General features: G+C 38.0%; 1 protein-coding gene across 5 annotated transcripts in view; it reads right to left on the reverse strand.

Moving 5' to 3' along the window:
* Positions 1–26118, reverse strand: part of TMTC2 (transmembrane O-mannosyltransferase targeting cadherins 2) — a 256741-nt gene that overhangs the window by 97786 nt on the left and 132837 nt on the right. For all 5 annotated transcript variants that reach the window (XR_008974934.1, XM_057429504.1, XM_057429506.1 and 2 more), the window contains exon 3: positions 7413–8238. Coding sequence is in view for 4 of the 5 variants with exons in the window: in XM_057429504.1 (XP_057285487.1) it covers positions 7413–8238 (826 nt within the window). In the remaining variant the exon portion in view is untranslated. The remainder of the gene's footprint in view (positions 1–7412; positions 8239–26118) is intronic.

Here is a 26118-nt window from a genome sequence, read left to right on the forward strand (position 1 = left end):
AAAGATAATCCCTCCTTGACCAGGGTGGGGTTTTTTTTGCACTGTAGTTTTTAGCATAGATTGAGTTTGTTGAATGATTTTGCAGAGCACCTTAGTGAAGGCAGGGGAAGAAATAACAGTCTGATGAGTCCATGTCTCAAAACAGAGTAATAGAGTCCATGTCTCAAAATTGTTTATTTATTTAAATTCTTATCATACGCAAAGGGGAAAATAAAGTCTAGCTAGTCATTAATAACAGATTCTCTTCCTATCCCCCTGCTATTTAGTATTCACAGATAAGGGATGCTGTTGGACAACACTCAAGAAAAAAAATAAAAAATTACTATTCTTGTTTCCAGTCCTTTATATATGTAAAGGAAGCATATCAGGCTTTCTGGTATCCTGCTGAAGGAGAAGCAGATATCCCACAGTGACTTGGATTTCAGAGGAAACTACAGCACTATTGAAGAACTGAAAGAAAGTACACTGTCACTGGAGAATAAATTTAGATTTTAAACTGAAGTGCAAACCACTTTCCTTCAGCTCTCAAACATATTTAGCATAGACAAACTGTTTTACTGAGGCTGGGACGACTGTGGCATGTTCAACTGCTTCAGATAACTACGGCCATTTCCCAAACTTACTAATGGCCATTCCTTTTACACTATCTCATAATTCAGGGCAACAATAACACCCATGTAGAGATCCCGACACTACTTTCAGAAAGTAGTATTTTTATTTATCTTTCAAACAATTCTATGCAGTTCACCTACCAGTTGAGCTTTCTCTTTTAAAGCTGTTATGAGCGGCAGGCAGATAGAAAGCATTTCCTATTTATTTCAAGAATTCTGAAGCATTCTGTACAACATTTATCCTTAAAATTCTTTCATTATTATAATTATAACCTTTTAATTTTTATTTATATAGGATCATTTCATTATTGGGAGTTTCCTCATACAGTAGGCTGTGATAAGGGTTATTACAGACACTGACAGAAGGTATACTACCTTTACAGTAATTTCTTTTTAAAAACATAGCCAAACTTAAGTTACTGATCAAACTTGAAAATAGTAATAGAAGTCAAGGAAATTTTCCATGCAACCTATAGTCAAAGGATTAAGTGCCAGAAAGTTCTGGTAAACGTGCTGGGAAAATTGACAGTTGATGCTATGTTTCTCTGACAATTACTTCTAAAAGAGTTGACTAAAAAATATGCCAAGAATCACCATAATGGCTATGTATCTTGATATTATTTAGCAACTAGCTTATTAGGGGTATTATACTGTCATAAATGTGGAGACGTTGTAATAAAATAATGAATCACCAAAATTTTTAAGAAGTGATCCAAAGTCTACAGCAGAGGGAAAAATCAAGATTAAAGTGGCTTGTTCAAAGGCTAAAGAAGAGTTCATTAGCAAGACAGAAACAAAGGCGTGTATATCCAATTACAGCAGCTATGCTCGCAGCACTTACATTTCTTAACAGTGATCATACGAAAAACTTTCATGCATGATTATTAGCAGATTTTATACTTCTAAAATTTGCTGGATTATGGCAATCTGTGCACTGAAATTACTTTCCCTTTTCAGTCTTGTTTTTCAAAATCAGCATTTTGTATTTACTGCAGTGTCATTTGAGTCAGACTTTTACCACTTTAAGAGTGATTTTATTATTATTGAAGTGACATAAACCAAAGGAGCAAGAAATAATTACTGTGCAGTGTGATATTTTGGGCTATTGGCTAAAAGATGAGTTGGAGTTTTACTGTCAAGTTGCATATAAGAAAAAGAATTTATGCACCAAATCACTGAAATGCAATTACAAAGACACCAAGTATTTTTAAATGCCAGTGTGATATTTGTTAAAATACACACTACTCAGGATGCATAAAAAAGTGTGATTAACAAGTTGTGTGCCAGAGCAGTAGCTATTGAATACAAAGCTCTAAAGGCATTATAAAAGAGCCAAGCTTCTTATCAGCATAATCTAAGCTTTTAATAATAAGTATATTTGAAGAATGCCATACCTTCAAATATTTCTTCTCCTTTTGTCTCCAGTCATCACTAGTGATATGAAAATATTAATCATCATGGAAAATACTGGTCTATTGCACTCTTTTTGTTTGAGGGAAATATGGCTTCTTTACTTAGTTTACTACACGGTATTACAACTGCTTTTCCTCACTACACTATTAGCTATTTTCATTGTCTGCTGAAGAACAGACCTCTTACTGACAGCTGCAGTTAGCAAGAAATCATTTTCTAAAAGTCGATAAGAATAACAGTAGAAAGCTGTCAAATCAGATTGAAACAGCTTCTAGTATTTACTTCTACCCAAGTGTACAGAACTAGAGCATACAATCTCTACAATGACAGGCATGGATTTTTTCTTTTCTTTCCTTTTTTTTAATCAGAGGAACAACTCTTGGGTTAGGACAAACCTGGGTGCTTTTTTAACAATAACAAATTATGCAAATGGAACAATATTAACTCACATGATTGTTTCCCCTTGCTCTACGTTTATAATTAAAATAATTTGTATAGCAAATACATTTGCTTGCTGCATCAGAGTAATGGTAAAAGAGGAAATTAACACTACAAAGTATTCAACATAAGTAAAAAAATTAAATTTGGTGTTTTAAAAAATATTTTTTGAAAAAGAGTATTTTTTTCAGTTCAGAGAGGGGGAAAAAAAGAAAGAAATAAAGAAAAGAAAGGTAATTGTCCGTGAAGTTCCAGGGAATAAAACTGATCAACTCTAAATGCTATGCCAAAGATGCCAACCCCCCCCGGAGACTGTTCTTTAAACATTCTACAGGCACAAACATTGCAGAATGATGCAGTAAGATCTTACAACCCTGCTGCAAAGCTAAAAAAAACCCCGATGTGAACAGGGAAAAGCAACATTGTGGTCCAGAAGAGTATTTCAGTGTTAGAATATATTCTAAAAATATTAAGCAAAATTGAATTATTCACACCCAAGGGAACCTGGCAATAGGAGCAAGGGTGGAAAGATAGAAGGAAAGCAACTTTCAATATTCATATGGAACAACTTACATATTCTTCTCTGTCAACACCATGTCTTGGTCTTATTGCTGCCCACTGAGAACAACATGGTAATTGAGATATGAAACAAGACACTAAGAATAGGATTTTTAACTTCAGGAAAGATCTGAAGCACATATTCCAGTCCTACTGACCTGTCCAAGATATGAACATATGACATCTCATTAATACTAATTTGTGATGGAACAAGGACAAACACCCAAGCAACATGCAGAACTGATTTTGAAGCCACAAGCTGCAAGGCCAACTTAAGTCAGTGCCACATGTGAGACAGGCCTTACCAGACTAGGTGCAGTGCCACAATAATGTAGCAATACTGCTTTTGGAACCAGCCTAGTATCTGTTTCTTGCTGTACAATCCATTGCAAAAGCCACATATATAAACTCAGCAGGATTTGAATGCACGGTTAAAAATAAGCAACTACTTGGTGTGGTGTGGTATTTCCAGGAAGGATCTTCAAAGCTTACTTACAAATGTCACGGCAACCACCAGGAGACTAAAATTATGATCAAGCAACTAATGGCTCTGCAGCACTCCAACAATCTATGCCTTGCTCTCTTACATTCTACTTCTTTAATTAGTGTCTCTAACAGTACAACATAATATATATCATAATACATCATAATGAATATCTTTGATGTTCAGATGTTGACTGCAAGGTACAAAATGGCCTGGAGGAAAAGATAAGGCTTTTTGAAGCCTGCTTTTGGTAATACAGAGAAAATTAGAGACAAAAAGGCATAATAAGAACAATTATTTTGTGCGTCATTGTGATTTTATAATAAACATGAGGTAATCATCACCACAGAATGACTCTCAGTCTAACTGAAAAAGACAAGACAGCTACCACCAATTTATAACTTCTTTGTTTACATTTTGGGAGGCTTTCTTCACTATAGAAGAACAATCAAATAATGGGAGCTGGTTTATATCAGTGGGCTGCTCATTAAGTTGAAGGCAGCACAGAGAAATTCTTGTGCCTTTCCCTCCCTAGTGTCAAAACATGTACATGGCCACTTCAGGATCCATAAACTACGTTAATCAATCTTGCCTATTTTTCCTTCAAGTGCTGACAGACTGTAAAAAGGCAATGCTCATATCACTTTAAAGATATCTGAAATACTAGTCATAACCAAAAGACCAGAACAAGCCCAGAAAGAGATGGAGTCAAGGCATCCTAGGTCCTCACTATGACTCCACCAGGCAAGGGCCATTATCTTCCTGCCACACAGAAAGCCAGATATGAAAGCTGGCATGTGCACAGTGGCTCAGAGGTGGCATCACCACCTTCTTTCTCACTTGACTCTCCTGCAGTGTATTTTGGCATTTTGAGAAAGGTGAGCCATGCATTATGCTTTTGAGTATTTTTTCCACATTTCAGTGATTGACAAGAGCAGCCTGTAGAAATGTAAATTGCAGAAAGGCTGTGATTGCCTATGGGGTTAGGGGCTTTCTCACTTGAGGCAAAACACTATTTCTCTGCCTTTCTTCTTCTTGAGGGAGCCAGAAGAAAGAGCTGGCAAGGTACTTATTGCCCATATCTTCACTGAGGATTGAAGACGAAGAAGCCTCTGAACAAATCTGCCTGAAAGTCCCATAGCAGCAGAAAAGATTATATTCATACACCTACTACAGCACAGAGGACCTGATTATAAACCATCACCATGTGAGACAACTCCATTTCCAAAGCAGTTCAGCCACATTAGTTCATAAATGCACCTGTGCTAATAGCTTGCCTCTCAAATGACCTTATTAGTACAACACATCAGCTCAATGTTATCACACAGCATCCAGCCACAGAGCGGCTTTCATCCTTCTAGGCCAGAATACAGATGGATCTGGAACAAAACACTCAGCTCCTTGCTTTAGCAAAGCTGGTCCTCACAGATATCCACTTCTTTATTGGTCCGCATATGGGGAATTTTTGAAGAGATTCCCTCTTTGCTTTTTAGCCGAGGACTAAAGCAGCTCTTGTTCAGAAGCTCTTTGCAGAAGAAGAAAGGAAAAGTGTTACGGAAAATGATCCCACCACTCAAAAATGATCAGAAGTAAGAAAATACTCATGAGGAGAAAGGGCTGCAAGTTGAGAAAAAGAGAAATGAGGAGTGGCAGCTTCTTCTTAGCAGACTAGAAGGAAGGAAAACACTTTCTCTCTGCTGTCTAAGCAGTCCATTGTCTCACTGTTTGAATAGCCTATTTATCACTAGCATTCATAAAACTAAAAAAAAAAAAAAAAAGAGGCAAACACAAATAAATTGTTTTTCCTACGTCAACCTCATTTAATTACTGAAGAGTAGTTTGAATTGTTCATCTCCTAATGCCTCGGTGGATTGGCAGCCAGTCCAGACCAGTCAGGCTTGCCTGATCGTATAAGAAATAGAAAATAAAATTAGCATAGTCAAAGCCAGGGATAATCTTGAAAGTATTCACAATAATGAATAGAGCTAGGTGACAGGTCACTTTAGCTGGGAGTTTCTGGTACCCAGCCTTGTTACAACGTGTGTGGGCTAGTAAATATTCAGCAGAACTTCAACAGGATATTTTAAGGAGATTTACAGCCAGCTCAGTCATGTCTATATCACCACACTGACATGCTGTCTTTGCTTTTGCATATCTTACAAGAAACTTAATGTCAGCTTATATGGTGAGAAACCAGGCAATCATATATACATAAGTCTGCGCATACTGAGATGTGTATGACGAAAATAGCTCGCCTTGTCTCCGGGGAGCATAGTACCCAGCAGTTTAATTTCCAGACAACATCACAGCCAAACCTACTATTGGACAAAACCTAGAATTTTATTTTTTTAATCACAAAAACTGGATTAAAGCAAGCAGAAAACTATCAATACAGTCTGCGATATCTTGGGATCCCCACCAAAAATGGAACATACTTAACTATTTAATCAAATGTGCACACACTCTTTTCTTTCTAAAGAAAGACAGCGTTTTAATGCAAGCTTTACAATGTCACTAAACTGGTAAGTCTCACAGCATCATATCACCACTCTGGTGCGCTGTCTTGCTGTTCACTTACTTCACTTCTTGCCCTCCTGCACTAGTTTTGAAAAAAGTAAAAGAAATGGGATGGGCTTGTTCACAGTTAACAAAAAGTCACTGCAGCAACAAGTTTAATAATTTTACCTAGGGAGACAAAGTATATGAAGAAGAGTTACAAAAGCAGACTGACAATTGACAAGCCACTATAATGCTGCTTTGCAAGGCATCTTATCTGTCAAATCTAGTTTTTCACTCTCTATCAGCTTTAGGTAACACCTGCATTTGCCTCATAGTAACACAGCTTTTAGACTATGGCATGATATAACTGTCTAACCAAGAAACACACCTCTGTCAGTGGATGACTTTGCACTTCTGGGCTTCTGAGCACAGAACTTGAAAAACTCAAGTGCAACATGATCAAAGGCGGTCAGATTTTTCTTTCACAGACAGACAAAGCAATCAAGTGATCCCTTCTCCCTTCTTATGAATTGTGAATAATGAAAGCTTAGTCAATGCCTACACAGCACTCACAGGTGGTATTTTAACCATTCTCATATAAACCTGTTTGTGTGCCAAGAGCAGTACAGGCAGCATGTAGTTCAGGATCCCAGCTGGATCTGCCATATATGCTGAAACCACAGCTAAACATTGTTGCTGATGCCTGAACTAGAGGGTTTACTGTGTGTTTGGAAGTGCTTACACTAGCTGTAGCTCTATTTCATTATGGTATAGATACAACCAAGAGAAGTAGCTGGGAAACAAATAGCTGACATTTATACATTAACAGGAAGGCCTAAGTATTTGACAGTAACTCTTTACAGTACCTGCATGCAGGAAGAAATACAGTAATTTCCTAGGGTGAATAATATGACCTCATTTCCTCATTTTTATCATGTAGTATTGACGTTATTTGCATCATATGAAATAAAAAAAAAAAACACAAGCTCACTGATGGTGTCCTTTACTATTTTATATATTTCCTAGTCATAGAGAACAGAACATTCGGTGAACATATGAAAAAACTTCATCAGCATGATAGGTACCAGATTCCAGATGGAAAATTAGCACGGTGGGTAGGATCTTTAATACTAATAATGCATCTTTAATTCCAAAACACAGAACTAAGATAATGAAAAAGAAAGTATCGTCTTACCTTAGGGTCTCATTTTCTCCACGTTAACGCAAAACCTGTAACACCCTATCAAAACATACTCCTGCTTTTTTTCATTTTTTACTAATGTATGTACTACTGCAACTTAAAAGGACATTTCCTAGCATATCCTCTTTAGATATAGCTGATAAATTCAGACAATTCAAAGGCAAAGACAGGAATAAATAAAGCATTGACCATAAAAAGCAGAATTTACCTTTAGCAGGGTTTACTTTTATCCCTGACCTATACAGCATCTCCTCATTCTGCCAGTCCCCATTCCTGACAACAGTCTTGAGTCCATAGAAAACAATTAATGCAGCAGTGGAACAAAAAACCAAGTTCTTCAGAAAACGCTTTTGGGCTTTGACATAAAGGGCCCTGACACCTACTGTAACCAGCAGGCAGAAGCCCATACTAGGAACATACAGCACACGCTCTGCTATTACAAAGCCAACGTAGAAAAATAGGTTTGTGGCAGGAACAAAGGGCACTATTAACAAAGACAGAGACAGAATGACAATGTTCTCAGTTGAAGGAAGTGGCAGTTTCTGCATTTCGAGCTTTTTTACACCATTCTCTTGTTTTGATGCAAAGCTTGACTTCACCTCCAGTGTCTTGTACTCTATGTCTGAGTGGCAGCTATGCCCATTAGCATTCTGCTTGCCGTTCATTACAGTTTTCCCATTGCATTCTCTCTCATTGCTGGAACCCTTCAAGCTAAAGTAGGCAAGGAGGAGAAGTCCAGCATAGAAGGCCACAGCGTGTAGATTCCTCCAGTCGCTGACTGCTTTCAGAAGAGGCACAGCATCCATAGACCAGTCAAAGCTGAGGGTATCTGGACATAGCAACAGCCAGAGGTTCTTTGTTGGCAGGTAAAAGAAGGTCAGCGTACGTGTGAGAAAACTGTCCGAGTCAGCTGCTGGATTGTCAGAATTGGAAAAACTTGGGGGCTTGTTGCCCATCCAGTATAAGCGGACACCCAGCAGTGCAGTGCCCCACGAGGTCAATAAACCAATGCTGAAGAGGGTCAAATTCTTTCTCTGGGGAACAAAAAAAACAAATATAATCATCAACATAAATCAACAGCAGGTGTTGAATTCTGTAAATTCTGAACAAAAGGAACTGAGAAATGTAGAATACAACTTTTTTATTTTTTTTTAATGGAAACAAGCACTATAGATCTCAGTCACTTGACATTTGAATAACAAAATATTGGGGTATGCTGTTGACCACAGACCAATGAACAAGCCTTTTCACTTAAGCTCTGTCAAGCCTGTATCAGTCAAGCCTTTGGAGATCTTAGGGCTCTCAGTCCTTGCTTAAGATTTAGTTGTGCAACCCTTTGAAAAATCTTTATTTTAGAGGAATTTATGGAATATTACGATGACTGCAGCAAAAACTCCCAAATCCGTTCTTTGTTCCTGACTGTGACCAAAACGCCAGTTTGTCTTAACTAGATTTAAAGTTCCAGTTCCATTTTCTCTACATAAAGTGCATCCTAACGTATTCTATCTGAAAACTAAGTAACTTTCCAAGACTGCAAGAGACGAAAACAGATTCCATGCTTAGGTCTTCCAGCTCCTACTTACTAACTACAGTGATCATTTGGAGCATTCAGATCTGCCTCCTATTGAAAGCCCCACTTAATTTTGCATCTCACAGCCAAACAATATGTTTGTTGTTTTTTTTTTCTTCAAGCACACCATACCAAATAAGCGCTCTAAAACCTTTCACAACTTCATACCTATCTAAATAACATTTTGTGAAGCATGCAGCTGCCTCCACCTCCCCATGTCATCATGCTAGCAACTTGAAGAACCTCCCCTTATTTATGGAATAACTCAACATTTGCCATCTGGAACTGCTTGTTAGGTTCCCCCCTGCTGCATCCGAAAGCACTTACTTATTCAAATGCTTTCAGAAACATACCACTTCTGCCTAAATGAGAATCAGGAAGCAAGATTTTCTCACCTATTTCTATGACTGATGAGCCTAAGTTCTGCTCTCAATTACATGGGCACCCTAAAAGAAAGCTGTTTTGAATTACTCTCTCTTTGCAGAAGAATCTGTAAATGCTAAAATACGTGCATTTTTGTATTTTAATTTCTTAGATGCCTTTTGTAACAAAACTCTTTGCCAAATAGTGCCAGATACAACATAAGCATTTTGATAATCTTTCTCCCCATTATTACAAAGAATCATTTGTCAAACGTTTTTCCTTTTATTAGGTCTGTTTCTTCCATGTCACACTACGCATTCATGGGATGGTTATTCATGTTTCCTCAATCATTCAGAAGCAGGACTTCACACTGGAATTATCTTATTTCTTTCAGTTTATTTTCTCCTTTGTAGGGACACTCTCCCTGGATATGAAATGGAGATGCTAGTGCTTCTCCATTTTAGGTCAATTACTAATAGTTTCCTACCATCAGGCTACTGATGTTCCAGTAACAAGATGTGGTCTAATCATAATTTATCTATTTATCTCATGAAGAAATTTCTGTACAGTTTCTCTTTGTGAAGTTTAAAATACTTAATCAGTTAGACTAATTAATTCAATTTTGATGCAATATGGAAGAATTCAATGGAGGCATTAGTAGGGAACAAAGAAATTTATAACAAGAATATTTATGTACTTGTATCAGAGCCATCTAAAAAGGCCTAAGTCCACATATTTCATTTACCATATTAATTCTGGTTTGATTTATTAGCTTTCGTATATTTCTATATCCTGAAAAATTAACTATTTTCTGGTAATAAATCAGTCAAAACCCACATCTACAATTTATAATGAATGTATTCCCTGGAAAGCCTATTGTAACAACTTATTTTTATTTGTAAGCTGGATAATACTTGACAACTCATCTCAGATACTTTTCATCCCTACCTGCCAGGACAGTTTAAATGCTTTTAATGATCTGATACTGTGTAAATGGGTTATCACTTAAAATCCCAATTAAGTTTATATTTGAAACAAAAAGATTATTCAGAGTTTATGGAATTACATGCACACGTTCCCAGTAAAACCTCTGTTCCTGGTTCAACTTGTCCTTTCATTCCTAGCAGATTTTGCTATGTGAAAATTTTTCTGCCCACCCCTCTGGCACAATTATTTTCAAACTCGTTTCCTTCAAACATGCACATAAACAACTGACAAATGTTAAATGTGACCTTTTTCGCTCTTTTTATAGACCCTTCTACAGTCTCTTAAGAGGAGACTGTTTATGCAGAAAGAGGCTGGGAAGTGGAAGATGGGTTTGTGCGTTTGTTTGTTTTAATTAGAAATTCAGAGCAGGTCTTTGATGGAAGGCTATACACCACTTGAAAGATTATGACATCCTGAATACTAACAAGAAAAATATGATTATCAACAGATAAGAAGTGAGCTTTCACGGATTGTTTTGATTGCTGTTATTTTGTTAATACTTACTTAACAATAGAAAAAATTCTCTCTTTCCAAAAGGTTTAACTTTTCAATTAAATGCTGAGAAAGTTCACAGTACAAAGTTCTTTGACAAGACCATACTAGAGCAAATATGCTATTCCTCAAGGATAATAGCGAAACCTGCTAAAAGCTTTCAGATCTTTTTTGTACATCACAAAACAATAACAATGAAAAGTTTGCCTTTTGCTCCCCGCCCTAGAAATGCAAACAATCTCAGCGCTAATCCGTCCTCACGGCTGGTGCAACTAATTGCAGCCTCCCTTTTAAGCTTAAATTTAAGATCAGTAAGGTCTAGATCATTACACTTCTTTGGCTCTACAAAGAGCACAACTTAACAATATGCAGTATTGCATTTCATGCTTTAACAAAACATTTTTATGATTTTAGTTTTTTTGGGTATGGTTTTGTTGGTTTGTTGGTTTTTTTTTTTTTATTTATTTTGATGGCTTGGCTTCGTGAGTGAAGATTTGGGAAGGGCTTTAACCACGCTTACTACAAGCACGAAGACCAAGGGCAAGTGGGATATGAAAATCTGGTTGAAAAGAAGGGTGTTTAGGCAATCAGGAAGTGGCTGACCAGGACTGTCATCTCCTGAGCGATCTTGAGCTACCCATGCGCTGGTCTGCCCGCATGCAAGGTTGGATCTGCAGCTACCCATGCACCTTGTTACCTACTGTTTCGACCCTTGCCTGTTCATACAGAGAAGTGAGAGTGAGCCCTTCCAGCCTGTGCACTGGATTTTTCAGGTGAGGAGCAGCATGCGCAGAACTGGCCCCATGCTTTACACCTGAGGTTTAACTGCCACGGCCTAGCGAGCTAGGACGGTGACAGCAAAGTCCTCAGGTCGTAGGTTTTGTAAGAGTGTCCTTCTCTTAGATGGAAGACCACACAAGGCTAGATGAGCTCCATCTGCCCATGTTTGAAGGTAGGAGTTTTCCTTCTCCTATGAGGAAGGCTTGTCTTCGCTAACGAAGATTCGGGAAGACCTTCACCCACGCATTCTGAACAAGACTGTCATCTCCTGGGTCAATCACAAGTGACTGATGACACAGTAGCACAACAAGCGTCTAGGCGGGATACTCAGAGGCATTCGGTCATAAGCCCGTAGATGGTAGCCTCACGCCAGTGGCTCCTCAGCCAAGCACACGCACCAGGGGTCTGAACCTGCAGTTCCTCTCGTACTGAGCAGGATTACTATTGCAGCAACACATCATCAGTAGGGTAAAATTACACCAGTGTCAAATGACGTATCTAAGCATCCACTCATGGATGTAGGTGGTTTTCTACACCAGCATATGGATTTATCATGCTGTAAACTAGTTAACAGTAGTTAACTAACAAAAGAGCTCTGGTGGATTCTTTAGCTTAAATAACTGACTAAAGGGATGGAGTGCAAATATCCTCTTGTTGCCTCAGACACAAATGACTTGCATCCTTCCCCAGAAACAACTTTAGACATAGATCTCCTCAAAAGCCAGTAGCTTCACATCATCTTAAAATTAACTACCCGTTAACTGCAGTTACTGATAACCTATGTAACACTGACATGCCATTGTGAATTTTCATATTTCAGAAGAGATCCTCTGAACTCAGTCTAAAACCAAGACTAAAACTGGGCCTAATGCTTAAAATTCTGTCTCAAACATTTGAAGTAGGATGGGTTTTTTTCCCCTTTCTTCCCCTCTCTCAACATTCATGACTTTTGCACAGCTTTTATCTCTCTGTAGTAATACAGCCTGAGATACTTAGAAAAGTTTAGTTCACATTTTGGGTTTGCTTTCTTCCAGGCTTTGTATAACAAACCAAAGGAAAAAGAAGAATGGTTACAGCAATTTACTAAAGCTAAATAATGTAACAGTTCCCCAGTAGACTTTTTCCTTCAAATAAAGGGCTTTCAAAATGAACGCTGCTCAGACAAGCACTTTCACTAGCAACTCTTCCTCTAAGCCTCCTGACAGCCTGTTCTCCTCTGACTGTGTACATTTAGTGTAGCCCAGCAGCAGGAAGAGATCCTCTGTAATGCTTGGCAGAAAGGATTTGGATTACTATACTCATGAGTCCTAATCCAGCCCATCTGCCATATGTTTTGACACCCCCATAAATCCTCTAACCTTTCATAAGTAGTCATTTTCATCTGGGGAAAAAAAACTGAGCACTGATTTAGATCAGATTTAACATCTCTCCTGCCTCCTAACAGTCAAGTACCACCAAAGCAATTTTAGTATTTGTGACTGCAGAAACCTTTTTCATCTTTTTACCAAAATGCATCTGTATGACCCACCCACACTGTACATTTCCCTTGCATTAAATCCTAACTCCTCACTCCATTACACTGCTCTTAAATAAGGCACTTCAGCAGATTTCTTGATCAGGCAGCCCCTGCCAAGGCTCAGTCATCACCTAAGCAGTATCCAAAGCATTTTCAAGACACTATTCTTTTAACTTAATGTCATCCATTTCACAAAGCAGCATTAAATACAGTACATTGCCAAGACACTCCAGATATCAAAATCTTTGAGGCTAACCACATACAAAATGTTATTTTTAGAACTCAGGAAATGCAGAAAAGAAAGTAGGCATCATCCACACGAGTTTCTTTTCCAACTTAGAGCTCCTTGAAAATATGTTGGCTTGAAAACTGGGACTTCCCAAAGCAGTAAAATGCTACCAAATCACTAGACTGACAGTACCTTGTTTCCATGGTAGGTAGATGCTCCTGGATTACAGCTCAGCTGAGTTTGAGCTGAACTAGAATTCAAAATATATCTCCACCAGCGACAAAGCTATTTGCACAACCCCTGCTGGTTTTAGTACTGAGCTGCAAATGGCCTCTACCACTCCCTTTCCACTTGCCCAGTTTGCTCCTGCTCGCATGACCCACTAATTGAGATTCACTTATTTACACTGGTGATGCAACAGCCGGCCCGAAGGTCTGCTCTGCCTCTGAGTTGTAACTCTGCCTATAGCTTATCCAATGTTGTGACCATCTGTACATATTTAATGACATTTACTTCTAGTGGTATTAACCCACAGAATTCTCCTCAACAAGTCAATGCATTCATAAAACAGATGAAGATTATGTGTACATATTTTTACTGTATTTAGCAAGTACCACAAGCTAAGCAGTCCTTATTCCTGTTGACCTGACTTTCTAAAATTTAAATTGACTTATAAATACTGACATTTAGAATTACTCAAAGTCTGCCTCTAAAATACTTAATACTTTAATATGTATCTTAAAATCAATCAAACAAACAAACAAAAAAATCAACACTAAAACAGACAAAAAAATCCCATTAGTGTCTCAGCTGAAAAAATAGTTTTAAGGACTACAGGAGGAAACATAAATTGCATGAAGAACAGAAACTCTATGAATGACTGCAGAAACTGTAGAACAGCAGAAATGACTACATTAGCCTGATAAATCTGTGTTCATGATCAGTGCAACAGAGAAGGCTCTCTCTGAAGATAAGTCTACACAGCCAAATGCAGTGTGACAATGCTAGGTGATGCTAGGGATATCTACCCAGGGTTAATCCATGTATCTGCAGAAGCAGGAATTTAACAGAGGAGGTTAAAAGCCCAGTGGGACCCAAAGATATTCCTGAACTGCCAAACTGCTCAGGAATTCTGTCCAGCACTACTGATATCACTGCACAGGCAGATACGTAGTCCAGCAGTCACACCTTCATTTCATTAACAAGTACTGTCTCATTTGAGAGGCTCTGTGGTGAAGGAAAGGCGCTGCACTTTCTGCACCAGCTAAAATGCTGATAGCTCACTGAATATGCAAGTATGTAGGAAGGCAGAATTTGAACTCAAAATTATATTGAAAAAAACAGAAATATGCAGTAAAATAAACACATCTAAAAGGCAGGGGCAACTCTCATTGCTTAAAGCTACACAAATATGAGACATAGAAGGAGCAGTTGGCTTATCTTCAGAGAAGCATCAGGGATTATCATAGATCACAATCAACTCTTTTAAACCACTGCTAAAGAGGTAAACAAACACCATACTGAGACTACAAATGAAAGCACACCCTTCAAGATATATGAAGTAATTCTTCCTCTCTTGTCAATACTAATAAATCCTAACAGTGTCTGGTTCCAGCACAGAACTTGCAGAAATAAATTGAGGAACTGGATAGACAAAATGATAGATCAATTTATTTAAGTTCACAGAGAACCAAGGGAAAATTCCAGATGTGTAAAACAGCACCAATTTGCCTCTGCTGCATGGTCTAGATAGTAGGACAGTCTCCTAGATGAGGCTTACTTGCTGTAAAGACAGGCTGTCCTCTTGATTAACACGCACACCTGAAGAGTACTCAAGGCTGAGGCCCATCATGTCTCCTCCACCATATTAAGTAAATCAGGCCTGACAATGCTTTTGAACTACTCATCCTGTAGAAAGTGTTGGCAACTCACTAAAGCCCTACTCATTTGGACTGATGGATATACATTTTTTCTTCTAAGGGAAGTTTGTTCTGCTCTTCTCTACAACATACAGGCATGGTTGAGAAAAAAAAAAAAAGAAGCAAAGTGGCACTTAAAAGCACATACTGCAATCCTACCTATAAAACCTACCACCAAAGTTATTATGGCACATTTCATGTTTCCTACACCCATAAGATGGCAATGAAGGCAAATTAAAGCTGAAGAGCTAATTTAATATACAGTGGGAGAAAAATATACATTATAAGAATGTAAATAGACACATACTTTTTAACTGACTAATGAAAATAGAAATGGATTTTACCAACAAAAATGTCATTTAATCCCAGATTAATCCTCTGGCAATGATTAAGCAACTTTATCAATCTAGCAGAAGGAAGTAATCAACAATCAATTTCTGTACATAGGTTAAATAGCAACTTGTCTCTAGTTTTGACATTACAACCTATCTAGGAGAAATAGAAATACATCAGCTGGAAGCCCACTGAGCTACAAAAGTCAGTTTATACAGTGAATAACAAACAGCATCTTGTGTGGTTATTTTTCATTTTCCCTTTGCAAACTACAAAACGGAGGCATTTTATTTTATTTGTGCCTTTCATATACAGCAAAAGAACAAATAGCAAAGTTATATTGAAATTATACTCATAACAAAGAAAATATATTACAAATTTGAATCCTTGATTGTAATTCTTCCAGTAAAGCCTAAAAACCTACATTTTCAAAGAGAAACACAGATAACATTGAAAGTCCCTGTGAAATGCAGAACCTGCTCATAAACTCAGAAGGCACTGTAAATTATCAAGAAAGATTCATTTAAGATCATACAAATAGTCATTTATTAACCTTGGGGAAAAAAAAAAAAAGAGTATTTAAAGCTGGGTTTGGTGCAGGCATTTTATTTTCAGATCTACTGGTTCTACTCAGAACCTGTTTGTATGGTAAACTAAACAGAAGCTATGTTGTGACTTCCAAAAAAAGTGCCTCCCCTTTTCTACGCCCACCTATGAAATATATTTATGAGGTGGTACAAAAGGACGGTCAAAAGACACTCAAAAGTACTGCAGCTGTTATGCTTGAAGTCAGTATCTTGAGAAGTCGGAATAAATTTCACCATATCAACCACTTACCAGTCATTTATTTCTGATGTAGTGATTATTATATGTAACAGCCTAAAGGATGCTTTCTGTGGTCTGAATGCAATCTCTGTATAATGTCTACATATTCTATGCTGCACTAGCATCACATTTCAAACAATGGGAACCACAAGGAACTGGAGAAGCTAAAGACAATGCTGCAATGACTATCAGTCTCAGCCTTCACAAAAAATTATTTACAGTGAGAACTATACACCTCTGAGATTCAAAGTCACTGCCAACAGTAGACGAAAGCTAATTCAAAGAGAATGCTTAAAGTAAGTCACCACCATTGATGAAAAGCTTGGATTCCAAGTATATTGACAGGGATTGGCCTTATACTCCTAGTCAAAACAAACAGCCTGAAGCACATCTGCATGTTCTGCACTAAAGCTAATGGAAAATAAGCAGGTGACTGGTGACAGCCAACATGACTGTAGTGATAGGACAAGGGGGAATGGCTTTAAACTGAGGGAGGGTAGACTTAGATTACATAGCAAGAAAAGAATTTTTTACTGTGAGGGGGTGAGGCACTGGCACAGGTTGCCCAGAGAAGCTGTGGCTGCCCCATCCCTGGCAGTGTTCAAGGCCAGGTTGGATGGGGTCTGGAGCAACCTGGTCTAGTGGAAGGTGTCCCTGCCCACGGCAAGGGGATTGGAACTACATGATCGCTAAGGTACGTTCCAACCCAAACCATTCTATGATTGATTCTATACTTGCCTCCTTTGTCATCTAGTCTAGTCTTATCTTCCATGTAGACAACCAGAGAGCTATGAAGCATAGTTAATGAAATTCTGGAGATAAATACATGGATGCTTAAAGAGTATGACACTGGGGGGGGAACTCAACAATTTGTCAAAGAAATTAAATTAACAAATTTTGTAAGACCTGACCAGCAAGTATTGCAATCTCAGAGGAGCAAGACTGGGAAAATAACGTATTAATAACAATTTCATTTGTTCCTCTTTTCCATTAGATCACATTAGTTTCTTCTAAAATTGGTTATGCTCAAAGACTAATTTGGAGAAAATAGAGTTTGCTATGTCCTACGTTAGTTATCAGAATTTTTTTTTAATTAATTCAATTTTAATTAATTAATTTAATTAATTCCCTATTGAATATACTAAATACAAATGGGTACAAATAACTGTTAGAAAATTAGTAGAGACACCAAATTAAACTTTTTGCAGCAAATAGCACTGGCTGGCTACATAAGTAATCACTACCCAGTGATAGCAAAGTGTTGCAAAAATGTCACAGGAATTAACAGAAATGTACAACTATAAAAATATTTAGTTAATAACAGAAACCTCATTTCAGTAGAAAAGCTCCTCAAAAGCATATTTGACAATTAGAATAGAATACCTTGAATAGGATGTGCTCTACCTTGATTCCCTACACATAAAATATGAAGAAAATGATAATAAAAAAGTGCTATTTTTTCTAACCTGAGTTTAGATACCTTTTTAATGGGTACTCAAAAGGATACTGAAGCACAGCCTTTTTCAAAACACAAACTGCATTACTAGTGTCTGACTCAGAGACAGAGTTAAAGGTAAAGCAATTACTGACCTCTGTAATACAAAATCAAATCCTTAATAATCCAGATAAAAAGAGATGAAAAATGGTGAAGCAGAACAGAGACGACAAAACTTACTTCATGTCATGTGATTTTATTGCTCTCCATTAAGATAATGTGAAGAAATTAGGCAGTTTGCAGTCTCCAGTGAAACAACAGCAAGATATTCTCAACCAAACTATTAGGGGGGGGACTTAAAAGAGTTTGGTTTTTTTTCTGGTACTGCAAAAGGTATGCTGAAGCCCCTTAACTGATTACATTAAACTTACTTGAAAGCCTGCACAGTTGTTTTTTTTAGCTTAAAATAAGGTCTTTAATATTCCAGCTCGGAAATGATCTGTGGTCAAATCAGCCTAGCTGTAAGACAATCCAGCTTCTCTGAAGGAAATGAAAAATCATGTATTATCTTAGAAGAAACCAAGAAACTTATTTGTTGATAAATACATTCAGTACCATTATCAAAACATTTGTTTTAAGTAAGTTTCTCAGGTTTTGGACAAAACAAAAGCAGCAGAAATAAAAATGGTGCAAACCGAAACCATTTGCCTGCACATACTCATCCATATTCAGACACACATATACACAGACCCTTCCTTAGCAATTGCTGGTTTGTAGGTCTAATGCATTGCAAATATGTTTTGGGCATCAAGGAAGTAAATGCAACCACTTTTCCTTAGCATGGCTACAGTGCAAACAGCCAGCCATTATGAAATTCATTCCAGTCTCATTAACGAGTGAAGTTCCGAAGCACAGCATTTTGGAGCCATAAAGAGAGGATTTATAATGAGATTTCACTCAGTGGGAAGGCCAAAGTACAGCAGTTCTCTCTCCAAGTTATCATAATAGAAAGCTATTTAATGAGTGTGGGATTTCTTCAAGAATTCAAAAAAGGCAGGATTTGGAAGAGGATGTGTTATATTATGCAGACACCCACATCACTGAACATTTCTGCTACAGTAAAACCATCAAAATAAAAATCCTCAAAGTTATTCCTATTTTGAGCTTTCAAATGTAAAACACAGATTTGTAGAGATTAGCAGATAGACACAATTCAGTGTTTAAAATGTTAGCAAGGTTTAGTGAACTAAACTAGGTTTCCTAAGGTCATGCACTCCATAGTGCAAACAAGAAAAAAATTGTGCCCTGAAGCAAGACACTGCCTTGCAACAACAAAAACAGTGATAACTTTCCTCAACAAATTCTGCAGATGCCTGTGGCAGTATTGGTGACTCAAATTCAATTACACACAAACGTGTGTCCTCCCCTTAATCCAAGTCCAGATCAAAGCTACATCCAGCACCCAGTAACGATTTAAAAATAAATACATTTCACTAACACATATGCCATAATCTGCATGCACAAGATGGGGACATATGGGCTTTGCATGCTAGAAATTAATCACCTAACTTTCAGATTACATTATTGAGTTTGCCAATGAAGGATGGTAGTGGGAAGGTGAGGTAACACTGGAGCAGAGTATGCTAGAATTCTTAACATCAAAACACAGGTGCAACTGCCACAAGTCATATTTATTTTTCCAACTAGCAAATTTAGACTGTGGCTCCGTCACAATATGAGACTCTAGACAGTAATGATGCTTTAGAAAGTTTTTATTTTCTGTTGTTTCCAGGGTGATCAGTTCTTTGCACAAAGTGATATTGTGTCAGCCAGAGGAACAGGTATGAGGGTGGAAAGCTGAAGGAAGCACTGCAACTTTGTTAAGCCATGACTGCTACCAAAGACACCTATCAAACCACAACTTCAAGAGTATTGCTAGGGAGCTGCACCACAGACAGCACTACAGACAGCAGTAACCTCTTTCACCATGCAATCTGGAATTTTTCTTCTAAAAATGCTTCTGTTGCACATAGATTCAACTTAAGTATCAGCTTTCAATGACTTTATTTTTATCTTTCTTCACCCTGAATTCCTTTTATTGTTTGCTTCTGCCAAATACCACACTGAATTACACAATAATGCCTTTAGAAATGGTGGTGTCCACCTTTTTGCCTAGAGTCTTGTAAAATCTAACCTGATCCAGTACTGCATCCTGGGAAGAACAATATTCATAGAATCACAGAACAGTTTGGGTTGGATGGGACTTTAAAGATGATTTAGTTCAAGCCTCCTGCAAAGAGCAGGGACATATTCAACTAGATCAGGTTGCTCAGAACCCCATCCAGCCTGACCTTGAATGTTTCCAGGGATCCAGAGATATCTATCACCTCTCTGGGCAACTTGTTCCAGTGTTTCAGTAAAAAACTTCTTCTTTATATCTAGTCTGAATCTACCCTCTTTCAGTTTAAAACCATTACCTGTGTTCTATATCAACAGGTCCTGCTAAAAAGTTTTCCGCATCTTTCTTGTAAGTCTTCTGTAGGTAATGAAATGCTGCAATAAGATCTCTCTGGTGCCTTCAGTTCTCCAGGCTGAACAACCTCAGCTCTCTCAGCCTTTGCTCACAGGAGAGGTGCCCCAGCCCTCTGAGCTTTTTTGTGGCCCTCCTCTGGACTTGCTCCAACAGGTCTATGTCTTTACTGTACTGAGACTCCAGAGCTAGATACAATACACCAGGTGAAGTCTCACCAGAGTGGAGTAGAAGAACAGAATAACCTCCCTCGACCTGCTGATCACACTGTCCTTGATGCAGCACAGCATACTGTTGGCTTTCTGGGCTGCAAGTGCACATTGCTGGGTCATGTCCAGCATTTCACCCGCAAGTACCCCTCAAGTCCTTCGCCATAGGGCTGCTCTCAAGCCCTTCATCCCCTTTGCCTGTATTGATACTGAGGGTTGCCAGATCGAGGTGCAGGACCTTGCACTTGGCCTTGTTGAACCTCATGAGGTTCACGTGGGCCCACTTCTCAAGCTTACTCAGGTCCCTCTGAATGGCATCCCATCACATATTGTCTACCACTTACTCTTCCAGAATTTTATCATTTAAATATTCAGGCAAACACAGAGCAAGTCCAGCTAAACTGGGGTTGTAGCCTTTGGCTGATCACAATTTCAGCTACCACTCTACTACAAAGACATTAATTTGAAAGAATTAATCCGTTTTGAACCATCATCAGTTACCTTGTTTGCCAGAATCTCATTAAAAGACAAAAAACTTATAGTTCTTACATGAGTGAGTAGAGGTATGATGGGAGAGACAGCATCATTCATTAGACCAATCAGCTTAGCTAGAAAAACATACATTTTATAACAGGAAAAAACAGTCCAAAACCAGACAGCTAGTCTGATAAAAGATACTACCCCCTTCCAATAAAGTTTGTTATATTTTTACTCTCACAATGACAATTATACATGTCCTGCTTGCTATTAAAGAAGAAAAAAGCCTAGATAAGTGAAGGCAATTTTTGCCATGAAAAAGTCTCTTCATCATTCCACAGGTTTCAGCTCAAGTGTGCAAAGCAGAAATGAGGCTTTTAATACAATACAACTGGAAAGACATGAAGAATATGCTCTCTTCTTAATACATAGCACTTCTAATAAATTCTTACAGGAATGGGGAAAAAAATCCCAGAATTCCCTTTCCTTTAAAAGAAAATAATGTTAAACGGGGAAATTTTAGAAAACTGGCTTTCCATTAGTGAGAGGCAAATATGGAGTAAAAAACTATAAATAACATGGGAATAGAAGGAAATCTTACAAGAGAAAACAATAAAAGAAACGAAGATCATAAACCAAGAGAAGGAAGGAGCAACACCACAGACATAAACGAGAACAGTAAAAGGTTAAAATAAGAAGACAGTCAAGATTTTATTCTTTCCCAAAGAGACTGGTATGAATCGAAAAATAATGGGGGGTGGAGTGGAAGGATGCACAAAGATCTTCAAAAGTAGAACTATTCAAAATAAATCACAAAGTAAAGGAAAACAAACCAAAATAAATCTGAACATTTGAAAAAAAACAGAAAGACAACTTCCTTGGCTTGAGAAACTCTTCCACGACCCCACTTCTTTCTGTTTTACCCCTTCTCCCTGTCTGAATTTGCAAATATCTGCTGTCAGAATGGTCGTCAGCAATTGCAGTTTGGTTTGGTCTCAGGCTTTTAAAATAGACACAAATTCTCCCTGTCCTGGGTGGGTACAACAGTATATATATACTGCTGTTCTACCCTGTGTGGGTATACCAGTACTTAACATGATGAGAACCTAGTGCCAGCTCTACAGCCAGTTCCTCTCTACCTACTAAGCTGTAAACCTGTGAGGTCACCAAAAGAGCAGTTTCAGAGGAGACTATAGGAGATACAGGGGTATAATAAAAAGTAAGTCTTCAGGAAGACTACTATAGTTTATACTAAAATGCCAAGCCCCTTAGCCAACAGTGCATAATATATATACACACACATATATAATTATATTTCTATACATACCTCCCTCTGTGGGTGAGGCAGATGCTGTGCCACATACATCCTTTGACATGTCAAGGGTTTATATTCTGTTTTTTTCCAGTTGCCTAATGACGACATAACTAATTTCCATGTAATGAATTCCAAACTTCCTTTTCCACATAGAATTCTGGCTCAGGAATAATCATCATGGCAGGCTCCCGGGATTTTTTACAATTATGCATCCTGAGATGTCAGAAAGGGACCAACCATACTCAATTGATTTTCAAGACAGCAGCTAGGCCGCAAAGAAGTCAGAAGTTGTTAATCATTTACGTACTTCTCAACTTTGCCAATCAATGCAGCAAATACACTTCTTCACCTTGCTTAGAGAAAAAAAATGAGGATAACCTTTAAAGACCAGGAGTACTCACACGTTATGGATTTATCTGGCTAGCAATATTCATTTCAGTAATGAAAAATTTGACTGAAATGCCTAATGTTTTTAAATTACATACCTCCAAGTTTTATTAAAATTCCTTTTTATCTGCACAAGAACATAAAAACCATTAACTAAAATACATGCAGGGACAGAAATGACAACTGCTAAATTTTTCAGGAGTCCATCTGAAAGGACATTGACATTTTTCCAGTTATTAAATATTACATCTTCCACAATTCATATATCTAAGTAGGAACTGATCTGTAAAGACTAGACTGTAGTGACATTTGTACTTCTCTGAAACAAACTGTTTTAGTATTGCTGCATTGTTTGTCTGAGGTGATTTCTGAGATTAATGTTTCTTATATTAAAATGCTGAAAACTATGAAAATGATAAAAACTTCACAATGCTGAAAACTCCAGTGACTCCATTTTTAATCACTTACCAGCTTGGAAGCATCAGAATCTTAAATGGAAGTGAAATGCTTTAAAGCATGGACTCCACAGAAACCAGCACTCTGGGTGGAAGCTATGTCTAGGCTAGTCTCCAAGTTCCTTAGAAATCTTCCTTCAGTCTCAGTTTCACAAATGGAAGAATTAAGCAGTTGGACCTCTTTTTAGAAGACAATGTCTTTTCCTTTCTTTTGCTCAGTGACTTTCCAGAACCATGGAAATGCCTTCCTTTTAAAGAGAAAACTATAATTTCCACATATCAGTCTGTATTTGTTATGTGTAACAGATCCCAGACTATACAGATATTCTCTTCCTAAGACTGACATTTTCTTTTCTCCAAGTTGAGCGATTCTGCATGCAATGCAATGAGTCAGTTCTCAGTTGACAACAACGAGCCTGAGTAAGTATGACTTGAGTGTTGTTCTGGAGGTGACCTGAGCTCTGGTATCTCATTGAGGAAGTATTTAATTTAGTATCTATTTGAGCACATACACATTGATCAGAGCTCACAGTGTGTATAGTGTGCTAGCACACAAATTGGATAAAGCACTCTGAAATCCTGACAGCACAAAAGTAAATGGGGGTGGTATATGCAGACCTGGATAACCTTTATAAGCACTCTGTCCATAAACTTGTCAGTGTATGCCTAAAAGCAGCTGCTTAAGGACGTAAGGATGGTGTCTAGGGACCCTGCTCAACTGAAGGTGACAGATGAACCTGAAGACAGATGAATCTGAAGACCCACCTTCTGGACTTTGGCAATGTGATGGTTTAGAATCAGCTGTGCCCCTACCTCCTTCTCTGAATCTTGACCCAAGCGTTTGTGTGAAAGGTTTACATACTTTCCACATACTACAAGTATAAATGAAGAGAAGTTTAAACCAACAGCTAAATTATGAAGCACACCTCCTACTTCCTGCAACAGACCTTGCTCGGACAAGAACATTAACACCTGGGGATAACCTCACTCCTGTCAAACCCACAGTCAGCCTTTGAGTCTTATCACAGAAATAACTCGAAGGATAGAAAACCCAGTTCATATTAATTTTTGTTATTTGCTTTCTGGAATCCCAGATTAAAAAGGTTTACATTCTTAAACTCTGGCCAAAACCATAAGGACTATTCATATTGGTTTGGTTGGGTTTTTTTTTTCCTGTGAAAGCTGAGATTCTCACTGGGTCAGATGTTACAAGTGTATAATTCATTGCTCACAGTTTACAGTATGTGTATATTTTGTTAAAGGGCTGTGGCTTGTCAGAAAAGCACTGGGTTGACTGCTTGTCTTACCAGGCAGCTACGCACTAGTTCAAGCGGAATGTTGGGAAGGAGGAGGGAGTTCTCAGAAAGCACCAAACTGAGAAATGCTGCAGTGCAGGAGAAACAGGGATAACTATGGGAAGCCATGAGCCATGAGGATGAGAACAAGAGGCTTGAGGAAAGTAGGGAACCAGGTCTCAGAGACAACAGGCAGATTTTTCTAGAGACCTATGGGACACCGCAGTGATCTATCTAAACAAGGAAAAAATAAGACGCCTCATTCTTGCAAGGACAAAACCTGCTTTCAAACACAACTATCTGAGTATACAACACCCAGCAAATCTGTTCTCTTTTATGAAATTCGGTGTTATTTTAATAATTACATTTAAAAAAAAATAAAGTTTTAAAAATTATTGGTGTATTCTCTTTAAAAAAAAGGTCCAGAGAGGACATATCTCAGAGCTCTGAAATGGCTTCACTGGCCTAAGAATTAAGGCTTAAAATGCTGAGAAAACTGACGCAAAAGTTGAAACTGCATCAGGAGCCTTCTTGAAAGTACTGTCAATAAATTATACTTTGCTTATGGAGCTTCACCTTTGCTCTAAAAATTGTCACAGATTCTGACAGAAAGCAAACTTACTGAATGTGAAAGGTCATCTTCTCTTTGCATTAACTGATTTTCCAAACGGAAAAGATCAACCAACACAGAGCATTCTGCAACTGGCAGCAAAAATCTAGCGTTTCTTTAAGGTCAGGAGCAAAACCAACCTAGAAAGAAATTTGGCTCAACACCAAGTAGAGAAGCAATAAAAAAGTGTGCCCAGATAGCTGGGCTGTCTGCTGGGATTGCAGCTAGGGTACAGTCCCAGAGGGGTTTCCTCCAGGCCAGGGTTGCAACATGAGTTAGTAGGATGTTAAGTACACATGCACATGACCTGCCATTTCCCCACCAGACTCAATTATTGCTTTTAATCTGTTCCTTTGACAACAGAAACCCAATAACCAATCTGTCTGTGCAGAATCCAACTTCACCCATACAGAAATAATAAAAATAAAAAGGTCTTTAAGTAAATGCCTGCTTTTTCAAAAGGGGTTCAGCATATCAGGGGATTAGTTCTAACAACATGAGTGACAACATTGGCAGCTTGATATAGGTAGGTGATGAGACAGCAGAACTGCACTTGGGGGTCTTTAAGTCAATGTGGATGAGTACAGAACAATGTAGGATGTCTAAGAATACTGTGGCAACAGTTATTTCCTGGAAAGGAAGACAGATGAGGAAGAAGGGCTTGAGCTTTGCTTTTTGAATGCTACAGTTTGTTCATTTTTACCTATTTTTGGAAACTATCTGAAAGCAATAAATTATGCCAATATTCACCTGTCTTTTGAGTATTTCCTAACCATTTACAATGCCAGACAGCAGTGGACCCCCGGTTGGGCAGTAGCTAACCTTTTCTGATGATGCAGCTAGTATTGCTGGAACATCTGCTAACTTTTCAGACAGGAATTTTCCTCTTTTTTCCCACAATTGCAAATCATGCAGGATTTGTTTTTAAAATGTCATTAATGTTAAGTATGCTATCCTTCAAAAAAGGTTATTTTACAGATCAGTGAGAAGGAAAAGGGTAGCCTTTGTATTTTAAAATGTGGACTTTCAAATCCTGAAAAGAAATAAAAATGCAATACTGTAGTATGACTTGCAAAAATTATACACACGGATGAAAACTTAGAGATATGTATATACTTGGAAAAGAAGTAGCTAAGAGATACTTTATTCCTGAAATTTCATTTAACAAAGACTGTGCTCCAAAAAAG

The sequence above is a fragment of the Pezoporus wallicus genome, unplaced genomic scaffold (genome assembly GCF_028554395.1).
Source record: "Pezoporus wallicus isolate ANWC-B61680 ecotype Strahan unplaced genomic scaffold, APGP_CSIRO_Pwel_v1 contig_5069, whole genome shotgun sequence".
NCBI lineage: Eukaryota > Metazoa > Chordata > Aves > Psittaciformes > Psittacidae > Pezoporus > Pezoporus wallicus.